Source organism: Enhydra lutris, unplaced genomic scaffold (genome assembly GCF_002288905.1).
Source record: "Enhydra lutris kenyoni isolate GAN:26980312 unplaced genomic scaffold, ASM228890v2 scaffoldscaffold95, whole genome shotgun sequence".
NCBI lineage: Eukaryota > Metazoa > Chordata > Mammalia > Carnivora > Mustelidae > Enhydra > Enhydra lutris.
Genome location: NW_019154179.1, coordinates 1,013,202 through 1,039,625, shown reverse-complemented (window position 1 = coordinate 1,039,625; position 26,424 = coordinate 1,013,202). Strand labels below are relative to the sequence as shown.

At 45.6% G+C, this 26,424-nt stretch overlaps 1 protein-coding gene across 1 annotated transcript in view; it reads left to right on the top strand.

Moving 5' to 3' along the window:
• LOC111139086 (patched 1) overlaps positions 1 to 26,424 on the top strand; it is a 59,123-nt gene that overhangs the window by 20,233 nt on the left and 12,466 nt on the right. Inside the window, 15 exon segments of the mRNA XM_022491224.1 lie at positions 756 to 945; positions 4,043 to 4,112; positions 4,216 to 4,307; positions 5,714 to 5,912; positions 6,211 to 6,332; positions 7,154 to 7,301; positions 8,132 to 8,263; positions 8,667 to 8,822; positions 9,472 to 9,570; positions 10,148 to 10,273; positions 16,479 to 16,597; positions 17,254 to 17,656; positions 18,066 to 18,375; positions 23,002 to 23,144; positions 25,147 to 25,330. Of these exon segments, the coding sequence (XP_022346932.1) occupies positions 756 to 945; positions 4,043 to 4,112; positions 4,216 to 4,307; positions 5,714 to 5,912; positions 6,211 to 6,332; positions 7,154 to 7,301; positions 8,132 to 8,263; positions 8,667 to 8,822; positions 9,472 to 9,570; positions 10,148 to 10,273; positions 16,479 to 16,597; positions 17,254 to 17,656; positions 18,066 to 18,375; positions 23,002 to 23,144; positions 25,147 to 25,330 (2,493 nt within the window).

Below are 26,424 nucleotides of genomic sequence, written 5' to 3'. Positions count from 1 at the left end.
TGGAGAGCCGGTTGGTCCTGGGGCCGGGGTTCTGGCCTCTGCAGCAGGTTCAGAATCACATGGGAAGCTTCTGGAACACAGGCTGCCTGCTTCCGGGCCGCTCAGAACCTGGCACCTCTGTTTCCAGGATGCTGACCAGATAGATGAGTCTGGTGGAGCCAGGACCCAGAGACTGGCCGTCCGGGCCATGGCGGAGACATTTGGTTCCTCTCAAGTCCAGCTGATGTGAATCACATTATTTATCTTCTCCTGGCACGTTTTGTGCTGAACACACATTTGCCACCTTTCCTTGTTTCTTTTGCTAGATTATTTAGAAGAAGACTGTAAATTGAAGCCATTTCTCTTGAACTGGGCTGCAGGGGCACATTGTTTACACAAGTGAAAGAAATTGTAACAGGGGTGTTTGGTCTGGACTGCAGGGAAAAGGTGTCTCAAGTTTTCCTTCCCCCTCCCCCTCCACACAGATGGTGTCTTAGTTAGGAGGTGCACAAACACGTATGCATTAAGTTTGCATATGCAATGGGCAGGACAGTTGTTCACGGGTTTAGTGAATATTTCTTATGTTTTTTATTGGTAAAATGAACATCGCCAATAATAATAATGGTGAATGTTACCCACCCCCACCCTCAAATGTCTGCCATACGTGTTCATGACCAGAGATCATTTATCACGTATCCTGCACCTCTGGTAAGATAACAGAACATGAATTTGTGGGGATGTTGCTGTTCTAATTGAAGCCTGTACATGTTTGTCAGTTGGTGGACGAGTAAGTCGTGAATTAAATTATACTCGCCAGAAGATTGGAGAAGAGGCTATGTTTAATCCTCAACTCATGATTCAGACCCCGAAAGAAGACGGTGCTAATGTCCTGACCCCGGAAGCCCTCCGACAACACCTGGACTCAGCCCTCCAGGCCAGCCGAGTCCATGTATATATGTATAACAGGTAAGCTGGTGGGAAGAAGCTGCTGGTTTTAGTAAGTTACCTTGCCCTGGAAATATGCTTAGAGTGTTAGTTCAAATAGTTTTCTAATGAAGTGATTCTTTAAAAAAAAATCTTGATTTTTGTTTCTAGAGATTGGTGATAAATCAAATACATGTTAATGTATTTTCAGTAAGTATCTAGGCCCTCTATACCCAAAATGAATCTGATCCTTCAAGCAGTTGTTTGTGGGACTATATACCCATTCTGAAGACATGCCATTGCTTAAGATGGTTTTGGAGAAGTTACCGTTGGAATTGCCTTTAGTCGACTTTAAAAGAATGGGGAAAGAAAAAGTAAGAACTTACTTCTGGTTACTTCGTACTCCCCACAGTTAATGGCAGTTGGTATGTGTTACAAAGTGTCCAATAGGTTGAGCCACTATGGTGAACTCTTACTGACAGGAGTCATATACTGCTTCACAAAATATTATCCCTTAGCTTCATAGCTAATTTAACAATGCTGTGGGTATAGTAAAAACATACAAAGACTTCTGGCTCAAAACTGACAGTCCTTTTTCTTCTCTATTGAAACAGTGAGTTATTCAGGGCAGGGACCACATCTCTTGTCCATCCTTGCACCCCAGCGTTTAGATCACAGTGGGCACTTGGATTTTATTGATTGACTAAATTGCCTAGATTATGAATTTGAACTGGGTCTTCTCCCTGAGCTATTGAGGACTATCACTAAACCCTCTTTTCAGGGGACCACAGAGTTGAAATTTACCTAACCTTATCCTGTCCCTCACCAAGGCTTTTAAGCACCTCTTTTTTTTTTTTTTTTTTAAGATTTTATTTTTTTATTTATTTTAGAGAGAGAGCACTAGTAGGGGTAGAGGCAGAGGAAGAGGGAGAGGGAAGGGAGAGGGAGAGGCAGAATCCCAAGCAGGCTCCACACTGAGCGTGGAGCCTGACACAGGGCTCGATCCCACGACACATGAGATCGTGACTTGAGCCAAAACCAAGAGTCAAACGCCTAACCAGCTGAGCCACCCAGGCACTGCTTTGCAGCACCTTTTAACTGAGTGGTTGATAGTACAGTTTTTCACAGGAGAGGTGAGTAAGTGGCCCTGTAGACATACTCAGTGGCCAGGGAGAATGAAGGGAAAGCATAAAAGGAAAATCTGGACTTATCCCTGCTGTGGTAACCTCCTCTCTCCATGGGCTCAACTGGATGGGCTAAGACCCATGTTGCTGGAGACCAAGCCATAGCATCCAGCATGAGTCACATTTTCTTGTTGCCTCATCTGAAAATTACTGATCACATGTGGTCTACTATCCTCAGGGGGTTCTGAGAACAAAATGAGATACATGTAATGGATGAAAGGGAAAACGTAAGGAGATACTGTGGCACTTTGGTCAGGCAAACTTGACTAGTGAGCACACCCTGCTCAATCAGCACATCTCTCCCATTCTATAGAGGAAGCAACTACCCAATGCAGTTTTGCACAGTTTGTAAGGAGAGGCCCCGTAAAGAACGTGGAAATGGGTATTCTAGGGCCACTGCAAGCATGCTGACCCATTTTTAACATAGGGGGACCCTATCTTGAAGGGACTTGTCACTTACACACTTAAGGAGAAGATGTGGGTGTCTGTACAATAAAATTACACTCTTTATGTATGATGGAACCAGAGAACATGTATGCATTGCAATGAGCTTTAAAGAACACCTAGTTCAACCCTTCTCATTTTTTAGGCAAGAAAATCAGGAAGTAGATCAATTAGAGCATTTGTCCAAGGTCTTACAATTATTAAACATTAGAGCCAGGTTTCAAATGCTTTCTTCTGGCTCCAGGATCCCCTGGAGGTTTCTCTAATGCACAGCCATGCCCTTTCTCAAGGAAGTGAGTTCACTGACCAAGTGATGTTGAGGACCTCCTCAGGCCAGATAGTTTATGTTGATGCTGTGTGGAATTCAAAATGAACATATACATAGATGCATCAGTAGGTGGGTGGGTGGAAGGATGGATGAATAACTTGAGCCCTTCACTCAGGAGCTGATGGTCTAGTTAGAAAGAGGGAAGACGTCAGTGTAGATAGGTACATCCAAAGCCAAGCATAAGCACTCCCAGTCCAGGTACTCCAGGTATGAAGCAGATCGGACCAGCAGTGCCCTGGAGTTCAAGAGAAAGGGGTGATTTTCAGTAGCACTGGGCAGTAATAGCCTAGTGGGAAGGGGTGGCATTTCGTTGGGGACCTTGCAGGATAGATGTGAAGGTTCCATAGGGAAGTGGGCTAAGTCCAGAACGTTCCTTTGGGTGACCGATACAAAAAAAAGAGGAGACCAATAAAATAGAGCGGTTTAGAGAGACTTTAAAATGTTTTTGTCTTCTGGTTTTGCCATACCTCTTTTTTCAAGGTAAGTTTATCTCCCTGAGACAGTTGGAAAGGCATGGGTTTACAGAGCATTTTTGTAGAGATGACAGAATAAGAGATAGGTGATAGATAATAAGGTAATTGTGGATCAGTATATTTAATGTCATGTCTATAGAACAAGAATAAAAAGCTGGAAAGTAGGAAATCTGGCCACCTGGCAGTGTTGTTTACAGCATTCATGGTTAAGAGCAGGAGAATTCATTTTGAACACTAACTGTTAATAAGGACATTAACTGCCAGTAAAAAAAAAAAAAAAAAAAAAGTAATATTTTCCCACCTGAATTTATGTTAATATATTAGAAACCTTACTAATTAGTCTCCATTTATTTTGAATTTGTAATAATTCAACTGAATTATCTTCCCTGAAATTGTAATGTATGTAGGAAAAAGCAGATTAATGGTGTAAACAAGATTATTGGGAGGATACTTAAGAAAACAAGACTTTTCAAGTACTTTGGTAGCATTCATTTACATAAACACCCACATGTTAGTTACAATTGAGTATTATCTATTCATTAAAGCAAGCCTGTTGAGTCTTTACTTGGCAAAAGTTGTGCTCCTTTAGACAGATACTTAAAAGTGATCGAAATTGCAGTTCTTTCTAGATGTTCTATAGTTCCGATCTTGCACTGATTTCCTTAGGTTATTACAGTGAGAATGTTTGTCTCTGCTTTCTATTTCACTAGACAGTGGAAATTGGAACACTTGTGTTACAAATCCGGAGAACTTATCACAGAAACAGGTTACATGGATCAGGTATATTTTCCTTTTGTTGTTTTTTTTTTGCAAGAAATTCTCAAAAATTCCCCAGTGGTGTGTGTTATCCTAACGTGTGGCCTGTTCTTTTTAACTCTGACAGATAATAGAATATCTTTACCCTTGTTTAATTATTACACCTTTGGACTGCTTCTGGGAAGGGGCAAAGTTACAATCTGGGACAGCATACCTACTGTAAGTATGTGATCTTATTTTCTGATGTCTGTGATTTCTAAACTTTAGAATGTTTCGGATGTTACTGGATCATTGTTTATTCTATTTCAGTTTTGAACAAGAAATAAAAACATTGAAATTCCACGGGCATTTTTTGAGTGACCAGTTGGGGGAGAGCAGCAGAATGTTTTTCCTCTTTTAAAAAAAAAAGTTCTGAAGGCACCATTAAATTTCATTCACTTTTACCAACCTATTTATATGCAAATAAAATGCAAATTCTTTCAGAGTATGTATGATTTTTAACTCTTTAATAAAGTGTTCAAAGTTTTGCTAACCAGGCACTGCCATAGGTTTGAGTTATTTTGTAAGGAAAGGGAATGTATTAGTGCGTACATGTCAGAATTAAATATATTGAGTTAAAGTTCAGGATCCTCCTGCAGAGTTAAACACTAACATTTCTTGGGATCACAGTAATGACATTGAAGGGGGAAATCCGCTATCTTTGAAGGCCATGGTAGGGGATGCCTCACGGGTTACCAGTTGGATATTATATACTCCGCATCGTTTAAGGAATAATTGTTAATCAGTGTAGACATTTTCAGTTAATTATGCAAGAGTTCGTGCTTGGGTTATTGTTTCTGTCCTAGCTTACGCATATCTGCAAAAGCAATTTGCAGTGGCCATACCCTGACCTTCAGTGTACAGTTTTAGATGGGAAATAAGGGGTTTTGTGTTTTCTGGTTGGGAGATTCTGAATAATGACTTCAGCCTGGTTAAGCAGCTACAGTGTGGTTTGAACCACATAACAGGCAGCCAAAAGCCTTTCTGGTCTGTCAACAGCACAGATTCAAAAGTGAGTGTGGGGGGAAGTGGCCTTGATGGTGGTGATGGCAGAGGCAGCAGGGGGTTTTCGGGGTCCACTGCCAGGCTGTCAGAGAGAGCTCATAAGTATGGGATTATTGAAGGTAATGGAGATCAAATATTTTGATTGATGACATTTACAAAGCATTTATAAGGCTGGCAAGTGCTAATTTGACATCATGGTTCCCTCTTCTCCCCCCGCCCCCCGCCACTGCCCCACCACCCCCAACCCTTATTTTTGGATTTCAGTCTTCTGCTAAGAAGCACCCTTCGGCAAATTTTGATTTCAGGTGCTAAAGAGGACATATTAGCCAGAAACAAGCCTTTGATCTCTTCGTTAACTTACAAGCTCTCTGCTTGCCATGTCCATTCATGAGTTATTTTCCTGACCGGGTTTGCATACAGATCCCCGGGAAAGGAGCACTCGTTTTCCATGCCAGGGTCCCCACGCTGCAGCACTCCCAGAAAGCCTCGTGCAGCCCGGACGCAGTATACACGGATCTGCACAGGCTCAGAGGCTTGGAAAAGCCTCTTTTCATGGTCTCGCCTTCTAATTTCTTTCACAGAGGTAAGCCTCCTTTGCAGTGGACAAACTTTGACCCTTTGGAATTCCTGGAAGAGTTAAAGAAAATAAACTATCAAGTGGACAGCTGGGAGGAAATGCTGAATAAGGCCGAAGTTGGTCATGGTTATATGGACCGGCCCTGCCTCAACCCGGCTGATCCAGACTGCCCGGCCACAGCCCCCAACAAGAACGCAACCAAAGTGAGTACAGTCATTGATTCTGCTCCCGGGGACCGAGAGCAAAGCTTGCTGTCTTCCCCCCCATGCCTAGTCCTATTATTTTCATTTTTAAGATTTGATTTCCAACGACCTTTTTTGTCTATGGAGCTAAGTTTGTTTATAGAGCTAAATTTTGCTGCAAGATTTGCCGTATGCCTCTCATTAGCCTTGTTATTAATGTTCTCTCTGAAACAAACAAGCCCTTAATGCACTGGATTTTAACAAGGCATGTGACCTGCCTGCTAATTCCCGTAATTATGTGGCTGTCTTTTTATTTTAGCCTCTTGATGTGGCCCTTGTTTTGAACGGTGGATGTCATGGATTATCCAGAAAGTATATGCACTGGCAGGAGGAACTGATTGTGGGTGGCACAGTCAGGAATAGCACCGGGAAGCTTGTCAGGTAATCCAGCACATGGAGGAAAAATCCAAGCCATCTTTTTTTTTTTGTCCTTTCCTCAGAAACCACTTCCCTCCTGACATCTGCAAGTGTATTTGTACTAATACCTAACTGTTATCCTAGCTAGCCGTCTGGTGTAATAGAATATTAGGAAATACTAGTGGACCAGACAAGCCTGAAAAACCACCTTGTGGGGAATTTTTCAAGCGGAGATTTGTTGTTTTCATCGGGACCGTAGTTAGTGACCGTAGGTTTGTAGAAGACCTATTATGTAGAAAATGGGGACAAGTGTAAGGCAGGCGGGTGGCAGTGGTCACAGCGAGTAGGGAGGAGCGGTAGGAGCTCAGTTCTGTCACAGACTGGCCGACAGCTGACGGCTGAACAAGAATCCTCCTCTGGGCACTCGCGGACTCCCCTCAGTCAAGCGTCAAGCTCTCCATCTGAGATCTCTCCCTGGGGAGAGCTGTCGGCTGGGATTTCTGCACAGGCGAGCGCACACTGCTGAGCCCAGCGTATCTGGTCAAGCTATCTGCTCCCCTACCCTTCCTGTCTCACTGACTAGAAACTGAGAAAGGAAATTGCTTATTAATTGAATTTTGGGGTATATCTGTAAAAGGTTTGTAAGGTTACACCTTTAATATGGTACATCCATCTATTAAATAAAATCACCATCCAGGTCCCGTTTAATGGAAACATGTGCTCATGTAGGAGAGAAGGGCCGTGAGTGAGGCGGGGGGGGGGGGGGGGGCGTGCGTTCGGGAGTTTAAGCAGTGAGGACAGCTTCCTGGGAATGCTGATGTCGTGTCTTTGCCTCCTTGTCACAGTGCCCACGCCTTGCAGACCATGTTTCAGTTAATGACTCCCAAGCAAATGTACGAGCACTTCAAGGGGTACGAGTATGTCTCGCACATCAACTGGAACGAGGACAAGGCAGCAGCCATCCTGGAGGCTTGGCAGAGGACATACGTGGAGGTAAATCGGCGCATTCCAATGCCCACCTTTGAATCTGGGTACAAACCCCTCAGTTACTCCGTGCTTCGTTGTTGCCATGTTTTAAAACAGGTTTTTTTGTTTTGTTTTTTCACTGGAACCTGTTTTCAAAACAAATCGTCATTTTGGGGACCTGGTGGAGTGAAAACTTTTTTTCCTTTTCTAGATATGGAAAACCTTCCTGTGTGGGTGATGGCTAATTTTAATTGGGATGCGTAAGACGTTTTGAGTAACCAATTGTGAACTCCAGAGCAAAGGCGTAACAGTGTTTAAAAAAACACTGGGTTAGCAAGAAAAAGTGTCTGGAAAACATTAGCAAAGCATTGAATCTGTTCACAGCTGCACTCCCCCTTGGTTAGGTCATGTGACAGGAGCTGGCCTTTGTTTCCCAAGCAGTGACCTCTGCTGAGCTGCATGTGACCTTTTAAAAGTGGCCAGCGAATGAAGCGGGGAGGAGTGGCCACAAGAATGAGTTGTTTTGGATTGGGGGGAGCCGATGGGACCACAGGTCTGTTGTAGAGCCGCGGAGAGGAGAAGGTTGGCCTCAGGTGCGTGGGACCTAGAGGTACCGTAGGCGTCGGGCACCGGCTCACCCATGGCACCACATTGCCAGCTGATCGGCAGTGGCCTTCATTGTCCCGGGACCAGGGTCGTTTCACGTCAGTCCCAAGTTCAAACCGGAATCATGTAGAACTCTTTTTAGTGCGTCAGAAAAAAGTGAGGCTTGAGTGGAGGGGACACATCCCCCAAGGTCTGCTCTTGAAGCTCACTGACACTTCCGTTCTGTTTGGGACTTTATGTCATGACCACAGGTGGTTCATCAAAGTGTTGCTCCCAACTCCACTCAGAAGGTGCTTTCCTTTACCACAACGACCCTGGACGACATCCTGAAGTCCTTCTCTGATGTCAGTGTCATCCGAGTGGCCAGTGGCTACCTACTGATGGTAACAGTCAGTTCAGTTCTCCTGGGGGAGCACGGGCGGAGAGCTGGTTTAGTTTTTGGGTTTGATCTCTTCCATGACCGCCCCTGCTTTTTAACTGCTTTAACACACACATGCATCCAAGACAGAGAGAGCTCGGCTTTGATTTCAGAAGTGGTCGTGTAAAGCATTTTCTCCCATTTGCGGTTTGCCCATCTTTGACTCGTATCATTTCGTGTGATGTCTGTAGTGTAAATTGTTGTTGTTGGATTTAATAAGTTCTACCTTTTGATTTGGGGTGACGGGTGGGGGAAAACATTAGAATCCTTACACATTCTAATGTTTGGCTTTTGTTTTGTGTCTCCCCCTCCCTGTCTCCCCCTCCTCACTCCTTCACCTGCCCCCCACCCCGTTGTTCTGCTCGCAGCTTGCCTATGCCTGTTTAACCATGCTGCGCTGGGACTGCTCCAAGTCCCAGGGTGCCGTGGGGCTGGCTGGCGTCCTGCTGGTTGCACTCTCAGTGGCTGCAGGATTGGGCCTGTGCTCATTGATCGGGATTTCCTTTAACGCTGCAACAACTCAGGTACTCAAGGAGCCATCCGTCTACTGTTTGTCGACAAACACCCCTCCCCGGGCTTGGCCCAGTGGCCTCCTCCGTGTCCATGTCACCTACAGGGTCCTCCGACCTTTACTACCAAGATGCCACACTTCCTGGGAGGCGGGGGGGTTGCTGTCTTCTGAGTGGAGCCCTTGGCACTGGGTGGAAGTTCTGTGGGGACTTGGTGGTGGTAAAGAAGCTTCACTTATCAACGCAGTGAATGAAGGTCATTCATTAGAGCCATGGTTCTCAGACATGAGTGTGCCATAGAGTCATGCGAAGGGCTGGTGACATCTCCAACTGCTGGCCCCGCTCCTGGAGTTTCTAATTACCTGCTCTCCATGATGCACATCCAGGGATGGTGTTCTGAGAACCACTGCTTCTGATGAGTTAGCTTCCTTCTCATTTATTAGCTTAAAAAAAAACAGTAGGGCTTAAAAATAGAAATGGATAAGACCTCCTGTGAGCCAGAGGGCTAGATCCAGGGGATTTTAACCTGGGAACTAGGTTCTTCACCATGAGCTGCTGTAAGCTGTCCTGAGGGTAGCTGCTGGGAGCAATGTTCCCCATGGCTCTAGAAGAAACCAAATTGGACTTCATGTGTCTAACGCACTGCCCTTTGCGTTCACTGCAGGTTTTGCCGTTTCTTGCTCTTGGCGTTGGCGTGGATGACGTTTTCCTTCTGGCACATGCGTTTAGTGAAACAGGACAGAATAAAAGAATCCCTTTTGAGGTAATAGAAAAACAAAAGAAGAAAGCTTTGGAGCCAGCCAAAATCACCTCCGTTCTTGAGTATTTGTCCTTTAATTTTCTTTAATCTGGCCTAGTAGACCAAGTCAATGACACGTTACTGCCTCTAAATGAGTGAAAGAATGAGAAGAATTGCAGAACACCTATTTCAAAGCCCATATTTGCTTTTCTGGATTTTTTGTGGGGTTTTTGGATCACTTTGTCCCCACCTTCCCTCCTCTCCCAACACACCCCTTTTAAATCCCAAAAATTGACTTCAGTGATTATCTCGCAGCTCTGTGCTTTGGATGCGGTAGTCGGGAATGGTACAGGACTATATAGGTCTATATATATATAGGACTATATATATATATAGGTCTATATATATATATAGGACTATATAGCATTTTCGATGCCAGTATCAGGGGTGGGCAGAGATAACCCTTTCTTCCATTCTGACGTCAGCATGATAAACTACGTGTTGTCTCCCTGTGTCGTGAATTTGAACTTGTCAGCCCGACCTGTGGCATGAGGGGACCCCGCGCTGTGCAGCTCTCAGCACTATGGTTTCTCGTCCTCAGGACAGGACTGGAGAGTGCCTCAAGCGCACGGGAGCCAGCGTGGCCCTCACCTCCATCAGCAACGTCACCGCCTTCTTTATGGCCGCACTGATCCCCATCCCCGCCCTGCGAGCCTTCTCCCTCCAGGTGAGTTTGCAGTGCTGAAACGTGTTGCGAGCACCGCACGGAGGCCGAGCAGCCCGCCTCCCCTCCCCCTCTAACGTGCTTCCGGTACTGCTGCCAGAATCCAAGTAGCGTGTCCGCATCTGGGGCTCTTCCGGTAGAAGCTTCCTGATGCAACAAACCCAACACTCCCTCTAAAATACATCCCAGGGCTCTTCCCCCTTCTTTCAGTCCTAGAGCCCAGACGCCTGGGGCCCAGGTAGCCCCAAGACCTGCTGCCTTAGGGAGTGGTCCTTCGCTGTATAGTGAGACTAAAACAACACGAGGGCCACTCTGTATAGGGTGCTGAGAAGCCCCCCTGTTCCGGAAGTCCTCTGGTTTCATCCACAGTGTGGCTAGCTCGTGGCCATCCCTGCTGCCAGTGCCCACTGGGCTTCCCTGCTGGCTGCCTCAGCCCCAAAGCACCACCCACCCTCTCTGTTTCCCTAAAGCAGCACCAACACAAGGCAGTTGTACAGAGCAGATTTTCCTGACCAAGAGGAAGAGGCTACAGTATAGACCAGGCCAGGTGATCACTTAGAATTGTGGACGGTTGACCCTTGAACAACATGAGGTTTGGGGATGCTGACACCCCTCCCACACAGTCAGATCTTCATATAACTTTGAGCTCCCCTGAAATTTAACTACTAATAGCGGCTGTTGACTGAAAGCCTTACTGATAACATAAACAATCAATTAACACATGCCTAATCCATCTGTTTTCTTATAACAAAATAAGCTAGGGGGAAACGTTATTAAGAAAATCCTAAGGAACAGAAAAATACATCTCGAGTGCTGCAGTGTGTTTCCTGGAAACAGTCAGCCTCGAAGTGGACCCGTGAGGTTCAAACCCGTGTTGTTCGAGGGTCCGCTGGACTAGCTCCCACCATCCAAATGTAGGGGCCATCCTCCGCCTGTAGGGGTTTGTCGGTGGGCCCGCACTCACCACCTCTTCCCTTAGCTCCTCCACAGTCTCTTCCAGCCCTCTCTCTTCTTTTGGTCTCCTACTCTCCTCTCAGGCTGCAAAGAAAAGTCAAAATGCCTCCGCCCTCCTTCTGCAGAACAGTGTGGCTCCTGCATTGTTCTGCTCTCTCTTCCCAAACCAGACCCTTCTACACCTAGAGGCCACCAAGATATTTCTTTGGCGCAGAGAGCCAGCTTATACGAACGGTAAGAATGGAGAGCTCCCTAGGCTGGGGACACAGCTCTGGTCCATTCTGTGCTTGGTCTGGAGTGCTGGCAGGGCTCTGCGGCTGCTCGAAACTCTGAGGAATCCTGACACCGGTCAGCAAAGCGGAGGAAGAACGCTAACTGACCGGTTTGGGATGGGGTCCTCCTAAGCCCCAAATGGTTTCAGGTTTTGGTATTGCAAAGATGTTACCGAAGTTTTGTGAATTAAATTCACACTTTAAAGTTTCAACTGTTTTCCAAGAGAGGAGCAGCGGCATTCCCCCCTTTTTCTCTATCAGTATGATATCATCTGTCATCTCTCAGTATGATGATAATTTATGAGATGGCCAGGTTTTTAAGGGAAAATACTTTCAGTATCACCTTTTTTTTTTTTTAAGAAGGAGGGGCAGAGGGAGAGGGAGAGAGAGAGCAGGCTCCACATTCAGCGCGGAGCCCGATTTCACAATCCTGACATCGTCACCTGAGCCAAAAATCAAGAGCTGGGGTCGCTTATCCAACAGAGCCACCTTGGCGCCCCCAGGTGCCCCCTTGGGGTCACTTTTTAAGCTGTTGTTATATCCAGCTTCTTCCTACTGCTTTACTCTTGTTAATCACCAGAAGGGTGATTTCGATTTCCTGTGACCAGGAAGAGAAACTGACAAATCATGAGTTTGGTTTCTCTTAATGCTTTTGTCCACACTCTTCGCTCCTTCGTAGTCTTCATATTTGAATTTCATTTCAGCGATGGCTAATGAAGACCTGAGCAACTAATGATCCTGCTGTGTCTGGGACATTAGACTTACTTAATACTTAGTGTAAGACAGAACACGAGAAAAGATTTTTGTACCAATTACTGCAACCATCATCCCCGAAAAAAAAAATACTAAAAAAAAAAAAAAAAAAAAAAAAAAGAGAGAGAGAGAGAAAAGAAAAGAATAAAGGGTTTATTATAAATATCTAAAAGTAGAAGTAGTAAGTGAACTAATGGATAAAGTTAAATCTGAATAAGAAAATGAAAACATGTCTAGCTGCCTAACTGCTCAGTGATGTGGAAGACAACTGAAAGGTGCCCGCTTAAGTGTTGGGACAATTACCTTTCTAGAATGCCTTTCTGCATGGGTATCTGTACAGCTGTCTGCAGTCTCCCAATCTTCCTGCCTTCACCTGCAGCAGACGCCAGTGTTGAGAAATTGTCCCCCTCCTGTAACAGTGAGACCCTCTCCCGCCTCTCTCCTTTTCCGCTCGCCTTTTCCTCGCTGCTCTTTATTTCTGCTCCGCCTCACACTCCTTCATTTCTTCTTGTGTCTCTCTCTCTCATTTTGTCCTCTCCTCTCTCAGTACACTGATGATTCATCAAGGCATACTGTCCTTTAATGATACCCTATGGTGTGGTGGTCTGAAAAGCTACATGAGTTTCCCTTACGCCTTTTAGAAAATCCAGTACGCTAAAGTTCTCCCAAGGTAAGCAAGCACCTTACCGAGATGAAATGAGTACTGTGAGTTTTGCATTTCTATTCCAAGCCCCTGGGGTACCACTTTAGAAAACTGAGGCCTTCCAGGAGTCCTCATGTATTAATGACTGGCTTCCCATATTACTGGCTCATTCTCTGTCAAAAAAACAAACTAAAAAAATAAATAAGGAAAAGGAAAGAAAGAGAAAATGTAAGAAGAAAAGAGAGTGAATGTGCTTTGCTTTTTGCTGTAGCCATCAGAAATTTACACTGGTTTCCTTTTAAATATATTGACATTCAAAGTTGATCGTGATATAGCTTCTCTTTCTTTTAGTGGATTGGGTTAAATTGTGCCTCCAGGTATCCATTTGCGTTTGTGTTCTCAGGATTCTATAGATTAAGCCTCAAAAGAAAGAGATTACAGTGGTTCTGTCCAGTAATAAATCCATATTAATTTAGGATTTGTCTTTTTGGAACTTTCGCAATTATCTAACTTTACCAAAATAAATAGAATTATTTTTTCCCAAAAAAACTGTCTTAGACTTCCTTACCAATCTCCATCCATCTGTCCAAATGCCACCTCTATACCAGAAAGCAATGGCACCGTCGAATTCTTTGGGTACCAGTGCCCTGCACTGGGGCTTTGCTGGTACCTGAATGGGATTTGTTCTTCAATGGAAACTCCCAGAACAGAACGCTGTATTGTTCCACACAGTGAGGAGTTCTAGATGAGGGCCCTCTGGGCAGGGTCAGTTTGTCTCTGCTCTGCAAGGGTCTCAGCAGGGCGCCGGTGGGTGTTCTGCCACAGGTCGGGGGGAACAGAGTGGGTGGGGACATTTCCTTCAAGCACAGTAATTAGAATCGATTGACAGTGCAAATCATCCCCATCATCTTCTCATCTTTTCTTACAATGTCTTAGACTCCCCTTTGCACCAGCAATGACACTTCTCCCTTGCTGAGAAGTCCTTGCTGCTTGCTGGTCATTACCGTTTGGGTGCACTTGAATGGGACGTGGAAGTTGTGCCGTTTTCCTGTCCGGATATGTCCTCCCTAGGTATGCAACACGCCACTTGACAGCGAGTGCAGACAGGACGCTACTCTTCAGAGTTTGGGGGTTCTTCATGTCCTCCACAGATTCCTCCGGGGGATAAAGCTGGTAGCAGATGTGTCCCCAGCCAGCGTGGAAGCCTCGGTGCTGTTCCTGCCAGAGCACCTGGGCTGCTTGGGTTCTGCAGCCTCAGGAACTTTTGTCCAGAGTGAGATGCCCGGGAGTGTTCTGTCGCATTCCACCCCCAAATTCTAAACATGCTGATCATAGAAAGAAAAGCTGAAAGGATTCCACCTTCAGGATTGAGTTTTCCTGAAAAATCTCCTTGAGAATCAGACCCATCCCTGCCAGCATCCCTGTGGTCAGCTTGGTCAGGAGACCCAGCCCAGCCTGTGTCCATCCCCTCAGGAGGTGACCAGGTGACAAGAACTCCCAGGTCTCAGTCAGGCTGAGGGCTTCAACATCAAGCCTGCATCTAAATTTGATTTACTCAGTAACCACAGACCAGTGACCATCCTTTGCACTGTGGAGTCTCTGTTAGGTACTAGTGTCAGCAGTGATTACGGCAGTCCTGGTTGCCGTGGGGATTGAGTGAATTGTGTATTAACTACCTGGTCTCCCATGACTCCCCCTTTGTCCTTTCTCTGCCCACAACAAAATTCTGGGTCTCCCTCTTAGACACCGCTTGTGGAATTCCTCCACATGGCACATCCTTCCTCCTGGGCCCCACCGGATGCCTGTTTTGTCTTCTACACCTCCCTGAGAACCTCCCTTGACCATCCACTGCCCTCTGCCCCCTGCCTCCACATACCCCTATGCATACCCCTACCTGGGAACTTCTCCCTTTCCAAGCTGCTCTGGAACCCTTTGCAAGCTTTTATTACTATATATTTTTTTAAGATTTTATTTATTTATTTGACAGAGAGAGAGACACAGCCAGAGAGGGAACACAAGCAGCGGGAGTGGGAGAGGGAGAAGCAGGATCCCCACTGACCAGAGAGCCCAATGCAGGGTTCAATCCCAGGACCCTGGGATCATGACCTGAGCCAAAGGCAGACACTTAATGACTGAGCCACGCAGGCACCCCTATTACTACATTTCTTAGCCTGGATTGTAGTTTTTGGTAGGTCAGTCCTTGTCTTATTTCTCTCTGTGTCTCCAGTTCCCAGCACCATGTCCTCACTTTCCTTTTTAAAGTGTTTGTCTCTAAGATGAATCCTCTAGTCAAAATAGTGATTTTCGTATTAAGTCAATCCAGCAGGCCTTTAAAGACCATTCATTAGAGCGGTTAAGTTCACAGGTTTCAAATATTTCAAGTTGGTAAGGAATTTCAAAGCAGACTAAGAAGAGAGGAGTTAGGTAATTTTTAGAACAAGACTCTTGATGATTTTTTGGTTTTGTAGACTTGACAGGGAATTAATTATTGAAAGGTACCTTTCCAGACCTCATCCTTGATCTTTCACCTTGAGCATAAATTCACAATTATTATCAGAAGCCCTTTGCAAAGGTCTCTTCCGATTCTGTTGGGTATCTCTTATAAGCAGGTTTTCTTTTCTCCCCCAGAGACATTTACCCAGTTGGAGGACGTTTTAGAACTGAGTAGTTCTTTGGAAAACTTCCTGAGACTTTTTAATTTTCAAAAAAATTTCTGATGATTTCTTGGTTACTTAGCATTCCAGTTGGATTTTGTGTGTGTGTGTGTGTGTGTGTGTGTGTGTGTGTGCCGCTTCTTTCCATTCCTGTCTGAATGGGAGAGCCCTTTCAACTGTCCTCTGTTGACTTTCCCCTATTAACAGCCCAATTGTGTAATTTTTACTAGGTCAGCAGGAGATTTGCCAAAGCACTACAGAATCTAGCCCCGTGTTTATTCTAGGTTATGGAGTGACTTTTGAATCTGTACTTATTTATTCTGCATACTATAATCACACACAGGAATTTCTTTCTGCCTCACTCTCCTTGACCTTTCATGTTACTGTGCTCGCGCACCCCACAGGCTACTCCCGAGGCTATTTGGAATGTGCCTATTAAAAACCTCAGGGGACGTGTTTGAAATTTTATTTCATGTTTTAAAGGTGACATTTTGATATACCCAATCCACTTGACGTATAAATACTCTGAGTATAAAATCAGAGTTGCGTGAAACTCTTAGAAATATTCTGAAAGGAGAATGTTTGTTTTCAATTAAAACATCTCAAGTATATTCCATATTCTGCCTTTGTAGATTTGGTTTGGTTAGGTTGTGAGCAAGACTCATTTCGTTCCTGTGTTTGTACATCATGGGTTCATGAAATTCTAAGAGATGGAAAGGATCAGAATGACGGGGCCTCTTCCTGTCAAATGGCCTCTTAATGATGGAAGAGAAGCAAAATGTTGAGAAACTCCAACATCTATTTCAAGTTTAAACACTTCAGTAGAGAACTGAAAGGATGTTGTTGAAAACTTCTTTTATTTTTAGAGCAGTCCTCTGACTGGGAGTAGACATACTGGTGACCTCTACTTTTTCTTCCCCCCCTGCTTCCAGGCCGCTGTAGTAGTGGTATTCAATTTTGCTATGGTTCTGCTAATTTTTCCTGCGATTCTCAGCATGGATTTGTATCGACGTGAGGACCGGAGGTTGGATATTTTCTGCTGTTTTACAAGGTACAATTTCATGAGCTACTATGGCCTTTATTTGTTGGGTACAGAGCGGTAGGGTTAGAGAACTCTTTCATCTGTCGACTTGGAAGAAAGTATAGTTTACTGGGCTTATACCGATGTGATGGAGGCAGAGGAGATGATGGACAAAGGATGCTCTGTTGGGGATATCGTGTCACTGGGGCTCTCCCCTCCCTGACTAAAGACTCACAGCTCTGGGGTTGTGATCCACAAGCTCGCTATTTCTATTCTGGATCACTTTGGCTGATTATTGGGAGTGTGTCATATCTCTATTGATTCAGGCAGAACAAAGGCTTGAAAACCAGCCATCCAGAAAAAAATGCAGCGTTTGGGGTGTTGTGAGGTTTTGAGGGGAGGGGTTGTGTGTTTTTTAGGAATTGCACTTTGAAAGGGGCTCATCAGCGTGCAACTTGATTTTGCCAGTCACATTCAGAATTGGCCATCCATTTGGCCTCCTTTGACTTACTAGTGTCTATCTATGTCCAGATGGTTAAATCAGGTGGTGTTTACGGAGCTCAGCAGTATGATATGTTTCTTCTAAATTAGAACTATGTAAAATGGATACTGTCAGTCATTGGCTAAAATGAAAGCACTGTATCCCTGTTTCAGTTGTACCATTTCAACATATTTTCCCCTCTTAGTCCCTGTGTCAGCAGAGTGATTCAGGTTGAACCTCAGGCCTACACGGAGACTCATGATAACACCCGCTACAGCCCCCCGCCCCCTTACAGCAGCCACAGCTTCACCCATGAAACCCAGATCACCATGCAGTCCACAGTGCAGCTCCGCACAGAGTACGACCCCCACACTCATGTGTACTATACCACTGCCGAGCCACGCTCCGAGATCTCCGTGCAGCCCGTCACCATGACCCAGGATACCCTCAGCTGCCAGAGCCCTGAGAGCACCAGCTCCACAAGGGACCTTCTCTCCCAGTTCTCCGACTCCAGCCTCCATTGCCTTGAGCCCCCCTGCACCAAGTGGACACTTTCATCTTTTGCCGAGAAACATTATGCTCCTTTCCTCTTGAAACCAAAAGCCAAGGTAATCTACCAACACAGGATTCTTCCTGTCTTCAAGAAATAACAAAACAGTCTCCTTTAGAATTCATCAGGTTGCTTCTTTGGGTGTGATGTATTCAGGCCTCCTAAAAAGTCAGTCCATTTAGCATGTGGGGCCATTTTAATGAGCTCATCTACAGGAGTGAATCTCTATGTAGCAAATGCTTCTGTGAATTTAGATCAACAATTGTAAACATTTTATTTTTCATGAGATTGTTTTAAAATGTGATTGCTATAATTACTTATTTTTCTCTCTGGAGAATGACCCCTACATGCTTCATCAGGGCCGTTGTGGGAGTAAAAGTGATGTCTGAACCAAACAGCTTCCTTTTGTCAAGGGACAGTTGGTCCTGTCCTCTGGGTCTGATCTTGTGCCTCTTACTGTGTTACAGGTCGTGGTGATCTTCCTTTTCCTGGGCTTGCTGGGTGTCAGCCTTTATGGGACCACCCGAGTGCGTGATGGGCTGGACCTTACAGACATTGTGCCTCGGGAAACAAGAGAATACGACTTTATTGCTGCACAATTCAAATACTTTTCTTTCTACAATATGTATATAGTCACCCAGAAAGCAGACTACCCGAATATCCAGCACTTACTTTACGACCTTCACAAGAGTTTCAGCAATGTGAAGTATGTCATGTTGGAAGAAAATAAACAGCTTCCCAAAATGTGGCTGCACTACTTCAGAGACTGGCTCCAAGGTGAGGTGCTGCTAGAGGCTGTGCGCCGTTTGTAAACTTTCACCGTTCAGTCTTTGGTATGTGCAGCTTCCACAAGTTCCCTTTGTTCACTATTAAAGCGTTAGATTATAACGTAACACTGACATGTTTCATTGACTTCTAAGTGTTGCTTAAAATTCTTATATAGACTGTTTCTGGGACAGCCTCCCAAATCTGGCTTTTACCTATAAAATGATGCAAACAATTCAGATGGGGGACTCGGGAACTTCTGTTAAGAATTTATGGGTGCACATTAGGAAATGGGAAAGTGTGTTATAAAATGGGGAGCTGGGTGCTTCTAGTGCTCTTTTTTTGGATGGTGGTTAGTTTGATGATCAAGTGAAATCAGAGCATCAATGGAATTTCTAGACTGACGTATTGACAAATTATGACTTTACTTACACCGGTAAATTTTGCATCTTCTGTGAATATAATGTAACATTCCATATTTTGACCATCTTTTGACTTGGCATGTGAAATAAACTTATCAGTGCTTAATCACATCTCACAGTATTTCATAATCAAATTCTGCTTTAAAATGCCTTTCTTAACTTGTTACCTTGTCCTTAGAAACGTTTCTAGGAAATAGTAGTCAACTGGAGGAAAAAAAAAAGGCTTAAATTTGCTCCTAACTGCTGACTGAATATGAATGTATTCAGTGATTCCAAGAACATCTGTTCATTTATTCCATGTTGTCACATGCAAAGTGAAGTGGGGAATCAAGATAATTATCCACACAATTCAGGCAAAAATGCTTTTAGTGAAATACCCAAATAATTATGGCCCCCAACATTTTTTGGCTTAAGTTATCCAAATGATTGTCTTAATTTCCCACTTAATTAGGCTTGTTTAAACACAGATTCGAGTGCCTTTTTTGGTCTTAAGTCAATACACTTGTAGGTAAAGATTAAGCAGCCAATTTCCCTGGGAGTTTTCATGAAATGGTAAACAACTTGAGTCTGACTGAAAATTCTTCAATATAGTTGCTGGCCTTGAGTTCTGTTGCTAGAATTTTGTTCATACACGTATACCAGATTTGACCTCTTCTTTTGAGGAAGGCAAAGAGAACTACGTGACGTTAATGTTATTTTTTTAACATGCTCCCGAGATTAATGTGAATTTGTTCCGAGTCTTATTTTTTTACAGTAGTTTGGGAGGCTGTGTCTTTCAGATAATGAGTCCAAACAGGACCAGACAGTTGAGAGATTCCTTGCTTTTCATTTTATCCCCATTGGCCAAAGACATGCAAATAGCTTGCCACAAATGACAAAGAGATCGGCTGCAGGGCCCGTATCTGAGCAAAGGAGGGTTATTGTAGAATTGATTTCAGTGTCTTCAGCCATTCCTTTGGACGCTCAATATGGCATGTTAGGCGGAGCTTGGGAAGAGGGCAGAGGGTATTGTCTTCAGGCAGTGGCGAGGGCTAACCTTTTTATAGTGTATTGTAAATTATCCCTATGCTTTCATCCCTTTAAAGACCTAAAGCAGTTGGACTCGAGAACCGCACTTTTTTAAAGGTGCAGTTGAATCATGTTCTTTTGATTGCTAAGCGCATAGCACCCACGTAGACCAAGTAAGACCCAATTGTGCTCCCAAGTCAGGGCCCCAGCCAGCCCAAGAACTCTGCGTATGACTCTTACGAGGTGCACCAGAGAGCACTGGACACAGAATGGCCAGATAACGGGATGGTTGGGCTGCCTAGAGGGTTTTCAGGCCTGTCAAGGGATAGATTGGGTCTTTGAACACTTCCTGCAAGGAATCAGCTGTCCTTGAATTGTTCGAAAACGTTTTGTGTGGCTGTTAAGTGTTGGGACGCCTCATTGGTTTTTGGTGGAATTATCACTAAAAACCATGTCATGCTATTGGTCTTTATCAACATCCCACTAGTTAGGGGGTCGGGGGTGGTGGTTAACTCATAAAAATAGTGGTAATACCCCAGGTCATCTTGAAACACACATGCCAGTAAGGCGAAATTGCAGATAAAAACCACACCGTATCATGAGCCAGTGGTGTTTGTGTTTCACACTGAACTGTCCAGATAAAATTTAAATTAATGTTTCCTTCTTAGGGTCCCCTATCAAAGAGAAATTGACAATTGGAATAAGTAGCTGAGAACTTTGCCCTAGAAAATAACATTTAGCAAAAAATTTACAATGAGAAAAGTTCTAGCTGAAACTTTCACGTTTTGCTGTAAAGTAGGTAAAATGTCACAAATCTCTTCTACAGTGTGCGTGTGTTAGAGCATAAAATGTTGGCCAACGGGCAGCAGAGGCAAATCCGTGTCCCTCGTTTTGTGTATAGAATCCCATGTTGTACGTGTACTCTTAGGCCGCCGGTTCAATGTTCCTTGAGCTTTTTGGTAATTAGTCAGAAAATAAAATAATCTGATGAGAAGGATTTCACTCTTCCATAAGGTCAATGACTATTTCTCGTTCATGGTTGTATTCCCAGTACGGCAAATGGCGCGGGAGCCTGGCGGTGCCGGTGATGAGTTGAGCTGAGCCGCCCGCAGGGTTGGCCTCCCCAGATCCAATCTTTCTTCCTTTGGCTCACTCTAGGGTGTCCCCACATTCTTAGTGCATACATATCTTAAAACTACACTCACATTTTTGGAACCCTATTTACCACTAGACATCATCGGTGCGCACGGTAACTCTGCTGACCGTATTCACGTCTTCAGCGGAGAACTTTCTGAGTACCTCTATGTGCTCCGGTGATTTAGAGCAACCATGGTTCAAGCCTGCCCTGGAGCCCTGCTGGGTGGCCTTGGTCACGTTGCTTTCTGTGCCTCGGTTTCCTCATCTGTAAAGCGAGAACTGTGAGGCTAACAGGGCTGTCTCATGAGGTAGTTGTAAGAAGGGCGATGAGTATAAAATGCTGGGACAGCCCCATGCTCGCTGAGCGTGAGTTGCTCCTTAGGATTGACGGGTCAAGAGGGAAAGGGTTAAAGTCCCACACAGGCCATGAAGTGATGAAAATTCTATTAAGGTGGGGAAAACAGACCAGGTCTCTTTTGGAGGAGTGGGGAGGGAGGAGGGGTTGTTTTTCCTCTCCTGTTTATTTTTTTTCAAAAACAAAAAGGTTTTAGGTAATAAAATCACATCTGCTCCATACAGCTTGTTGTGTGCCTGCCTTGCTGTGAAAAACAGTCTGTGTGAGAGTCGGGAGCACGGCCTGTGCCGGTGGTCCCTCCCGCCCACTGCTCCTCCACGCTTGCCCCAGACACGGCCTTCTTTCAGCACGGAGCCTCGGGGCCTCATCCCCACATTGTTCGTGTAAAAACAATGCCCATGGCAATGTGGGCAGGAAGGTTTTAAAGAGAGAGACAGGGTCCTGTGCTCCCTCTCCCCCTGCTTCAAACTCCCAGAGCTTAATTATTGTAAGCACTGAGGGGACCAGTATTGGGGGGGTGTCTCTGAAGTCACTCAAGGCATGTCATGAAATGAACTCTTTTCCCTTCTTACTGGCCATGTCTAACCTCTGCGAATGTAGCCTGTTCCAAAAGATGTGGTTTCCTGAGCTGCTGGGGCTTGGGAGTTCTACTTGGGAGGGAATTGGGGAGGGCGGGGAGCAGGGCCGAGGAAAGGAGGTGGGGGAGTCAGGGGAGAGCGTGTGCACACGGGATCACTCAGCCCCTAAGGCCGGGTCACCAGGGCCCTGTTTTCTCTTCCAGCACGCTTATCTCTTTACAGCTGTAGCCAAACCATCAGGTCTGTAATGATGGTTTTGATTACAGAGGCCAAGCGCAGCTGTGTGTGGTGGGCTGGTGGGCTCGCCCATCCCCCACACCCAGAAAGCCCTTTCCTTCCCCTCCCTGTGCTTGCGGTTTGTCATCTGTTCTCACAGAGCCCCCTTGTATTGGCCTGTGGCTTCCTGTTCTCAATCTGATCCAAATTTACCCCGTGAGGCATTTCCCTGCTCACACAGGCGCTCACGAGATCCCTCCCTCACCCTCCTGCACACCCCCGCTCTGAGGAAGGGTGGCAAAGAGGAACAGTGGAGAGTGAATAGGTGTTGGCTGTGATCTTTACACAACCTGGCAGCCGATCCCACAGCTTGTATTAGCTCCACAAGTCGAACAGATGGAACAAATTGACAGAATCGTGTTCACTCACCCTGGGCTGGAGAAGCAGCTGAGTTGCTGTTTGAAGTTGGGAGTTCGAAGGCGCGTTTCCCCCTCTGAGTGGGTTTCTGGTTGTACCGAAGAACCCAAGGCTTTAGCACCTGACGGCGGTGTGAACTGCCTGATGAGTCTGTACGGCTTCCTCCTCACCCAGCCCACCGCTCCCCCAAGCTCTCTCCCTTCCTTTCTTTCGGAATAGCCTTGGGGAGAGAAGAGGGGGTTTCTTTTCTGTGTCAAGGTAAAACATGTATATTTGTTTCCTAGAAACAAGTATTCCCTTCTTCCACCTTTGAAGCAGTGATTATTAGCAACCTGAAGTTCATTCATGAAAAATCTAAGGGTGTCACTTGAACTTGAACTGGAAAACAAGTAGCACACAGAGTGTTTAAGGTTGATACCGGCTCCTTGTCCTCAGCCCACCCAGTTACGGCCTGGATCATAACGGTGAAGAATCTTAATACATTGTATACATTTGCCTTTTCTAGGACTTCAGGATGCATTTGACAGTGACTGGGAAACTGGGAAAATCATGCCAAACAATTACAAAAATGGATCGGATGATGCGGTCCTTGCCTACAAACTCCTGGTGCAGACTGGCAGCCGTGATAAACCCATTGACATCAGCCAGGTACTCTCCCCGACCTCTACACCCTGGAAGCTCCCATGGCGTCATTGAGCAGAGAACACCTGCCCGCCCAGCCTGTGCCCTCTGGAGACCCGAGACACCAAGGGCTGGGAGAATATTGAGTTGGCTCTGATTCACTTCATCCCATCAGCTTAACTGAGTGCCTCAGTCTGCTCCTCTGTCAAGTGGTGACATGTGGATCACCACGTGGGGCCTTTGTTCCCCCTGAGAACCCTTGAGGCAGGGCAGGCTCTCTCAGATACTAGAAATGCTGGATTGTACTGTTCTCTTTTGAATTCCAGTACTCATTACCGTGTTGGTGTTAATTCTGTTCAAACTTGGAAGGATGGTAACTGTCATTTGAATGAGCAGAATTTAGGGTGGGTGGATGAACTAGGAGATCAGAGAGGTTACTAGAAGGATGGGAGGTTTGGTTGCCTTCGATTCCTTGGGGTCCCCCTGGCCCAGCAGGTGGAGAAGGAGGACAGACAGACGGCTCTGTCATGAGTGGGGCAAACAGAAATGCCAGTCCTTGGAACCTGAGTGCCCTTGCCATTCTGCTCACTCCCCTGGGTAATAAGACTGTTTCTTTCCCGTAATCGTAATCTCTGACTGCACTTGCATCTTCGCTGTGATGCTCAGATTCCAGCGTATCCCTTTTGATTCCTCAGGCATGTTGGGGAGCGTGTTTGGACCCTTTAGAGTCCAACACTACTACCGGCTCTCGTAGCTTACTTGCTTCGCCCTCAGGCAGAAAACCATCATGCTAATGATCTTCCCAGCAGCACTGTTTATTGTCTCCCCTTTTTTGTTGGCATTAAAGGTGACAGATTTACAAAGTACATTGTTCAGAGTTATTATGGAGTGTGAACTTGGTGCTTTATGGCCCCGTGCAGCAGGCTGTCAGGTTTGACAAGGATGTGGGCAGAGGAGCCTGTGGAAGAGATAGCACGGGGATACACGGTGGCCGGGCCGGGTCTCGGGGACCAGGGACACTGTGGAACAAATGGGATTGGGCCCGGTCCCCGGATATCACTTCCTGCGCCTGGGAGGGAGAAGAGCGTGCTGCATGCACGGAGGCCATGAGCTGTGCTCTCTGTAATTCCAGAGACGGCTTGAAGACATGCAGTTGTTCCATATCCTGGGGATTAATTGAATCCAGACCCCTGAAATTTCATTTTGTCACTCGACTCTTTCTTTCTTTACTCTTTCTCTATTAACTGCTGTCACTGGTGTTTCTCATTTTGTTGAGAAGGCCAAAAGCACTGGAGTCAGGCCTGAATCTAAAGTAAACAGGAAAAATATATTTCTGTGGATGTGTGTGTGTGTGTGTGTGTGTGTCACAGTGTTTGCACCTAAGCAGAGCCCCAAGACCTACTTTAGATAGAGGGAGCGTAGTATTCCGTGGCCTGGGATGGGCTGTGCGGAGTGGGACCACCTCTCTCCAAAATCGGGGTACCCAGAGGACCATGGCTGTGCACCAATCCCTTCCACTTTCTGGCGATAGGCATTTTGTGAATACACAGGTCATAGGAGGCTAGTGTTAGCAAAATTTATACAGATGTTGTTTTATTTTTATAGCTCTCCTCCATTTACTGGGTGGCATTTCCTTCAGTGTTAACAGCAGAGGTTAACTGCACACAGACGTGTATGGGGATTCTTGCCAGGTTTTTTTTACCCCCTTCCCCTCCTATAAATATGTTTCTCCAGATTGTTCATTCTCTGCCTTGGCTGCAGACGTCTTTTAGCGTTCAGATTTAATTGGTTCAGTCACTCCCCGGACCATCTGCGGAACTGTGTGTGCGCTACAAACACACCGATTATGGCATCCTCCAATAAGTGCATTTTGAAAGAAACCAAAGGTGTTTTCTTGTATGTTCAAAGAGGGGGCATCCTCCACTGTGCTGCACATGCTGGTGTAGGGCTCTGCTTTTCTTTCCAACTCCAGACAGGAGTGTGTTTCCCCGGCCCCATTCTGAAGGACCTTCTTCTTCCCATTTTGCAGTTGACCAAACGGCGCCTGGTGGACGCGGACGGCATCATCAACCCCAGCGCGTTCTACATCTACCTGACCGCTTGGGTCAGCAACGACCCTGTGGCGTACGCCGCCTCCCAGGCCAACATCCGGCCTCACCGTCCCGAGTGGGTGCACGACAAAGCCGACTACATGCCCGAAACCAGACTCAGAAGTAAGTAGCCCTCCGTGGGGGCCCGCCACGTGGGGCCTCGCCCTGTTCTCCCCGGCTCGGCCATGGCCCTCATCTGCTGACGCTACCCAGGGTTCAAAAGTGTAAACAGAACAATATATTTCTTTGAGTTGAAAACTCTGGGAGACAGATGAGGATGTGTAATGGAATACAACCCGTGCTCTATCACGTTGGGAAATGAGAGTCCCTAATCTCCGCTTGTAGCTTTCACCCTAGGACGCCCACCAGGCAGCTCTCTTTCATGCCAGCTGTTCCATGTGAAAGCTGGGGACGCCTCCAGGTCGAGTGTTATTTTACTATTGCACAGTTTTATCGCTGGGGATTATATGTTTATCTTAGCTTTGTCAACTCTGGTGTTGAAGGAATTTCTGGCAAGTTGGGTCATTCCTATAAGCCACCAAGCACCTGTACTCTGTCAAAGCTGTTTAAACCCGAGCAGAATAGCCTGTATACAGCAGCGTCCTCTTCCTTTCCCCTCTCAGCCCTGACTTTGAAAGGTGGTCCGGTATGGATTTAATTTGCATTGATGTTAGAGATATTAGTAGCTTCCACCTTGGAGAGGAGGCCGAGGGAGGACGTGACAAAGACGGGTCCCTTTGCAAACGTGGCCGGAGAGGAAGTGGGTTGTGCTTCTCTGTATCTAAACCCCAGAGCCTTGTGGCAAGCAGCCAAGGCTTGTCTTAATGAAAATTTATAGTTGAGATTATAATAGGGCAAATCATGTTTAGCAAGTCAACTGAATGACCCCAAAGGGTCTGGAACACACAACGGCAGTAACTAAATGCTTGTTGTGTAAGGATTTCTTCCCCTGCTGCTGAAGACTTAGCATTGCATTAAAAAAGAAGCATGCAAGGTTTAAGTGTGTTAGATCACTAAAAGGATAAGAAAGTTAAGCGTTTTTCGCAGGAAAGCATGACTTTTGAGTTATTTTGTTCTGGTAAGTGATTGAGGAAAACAGTTTGAACTTAGTATTTTCCCTTGTGTCAGTCAAACAAAAAATGCTCCCCCGTTGAATTCTTGTTTAGACCCATCACAAAAGTGACTGCTTCTAGAAGATTAAAATCAAAGTTTAAATA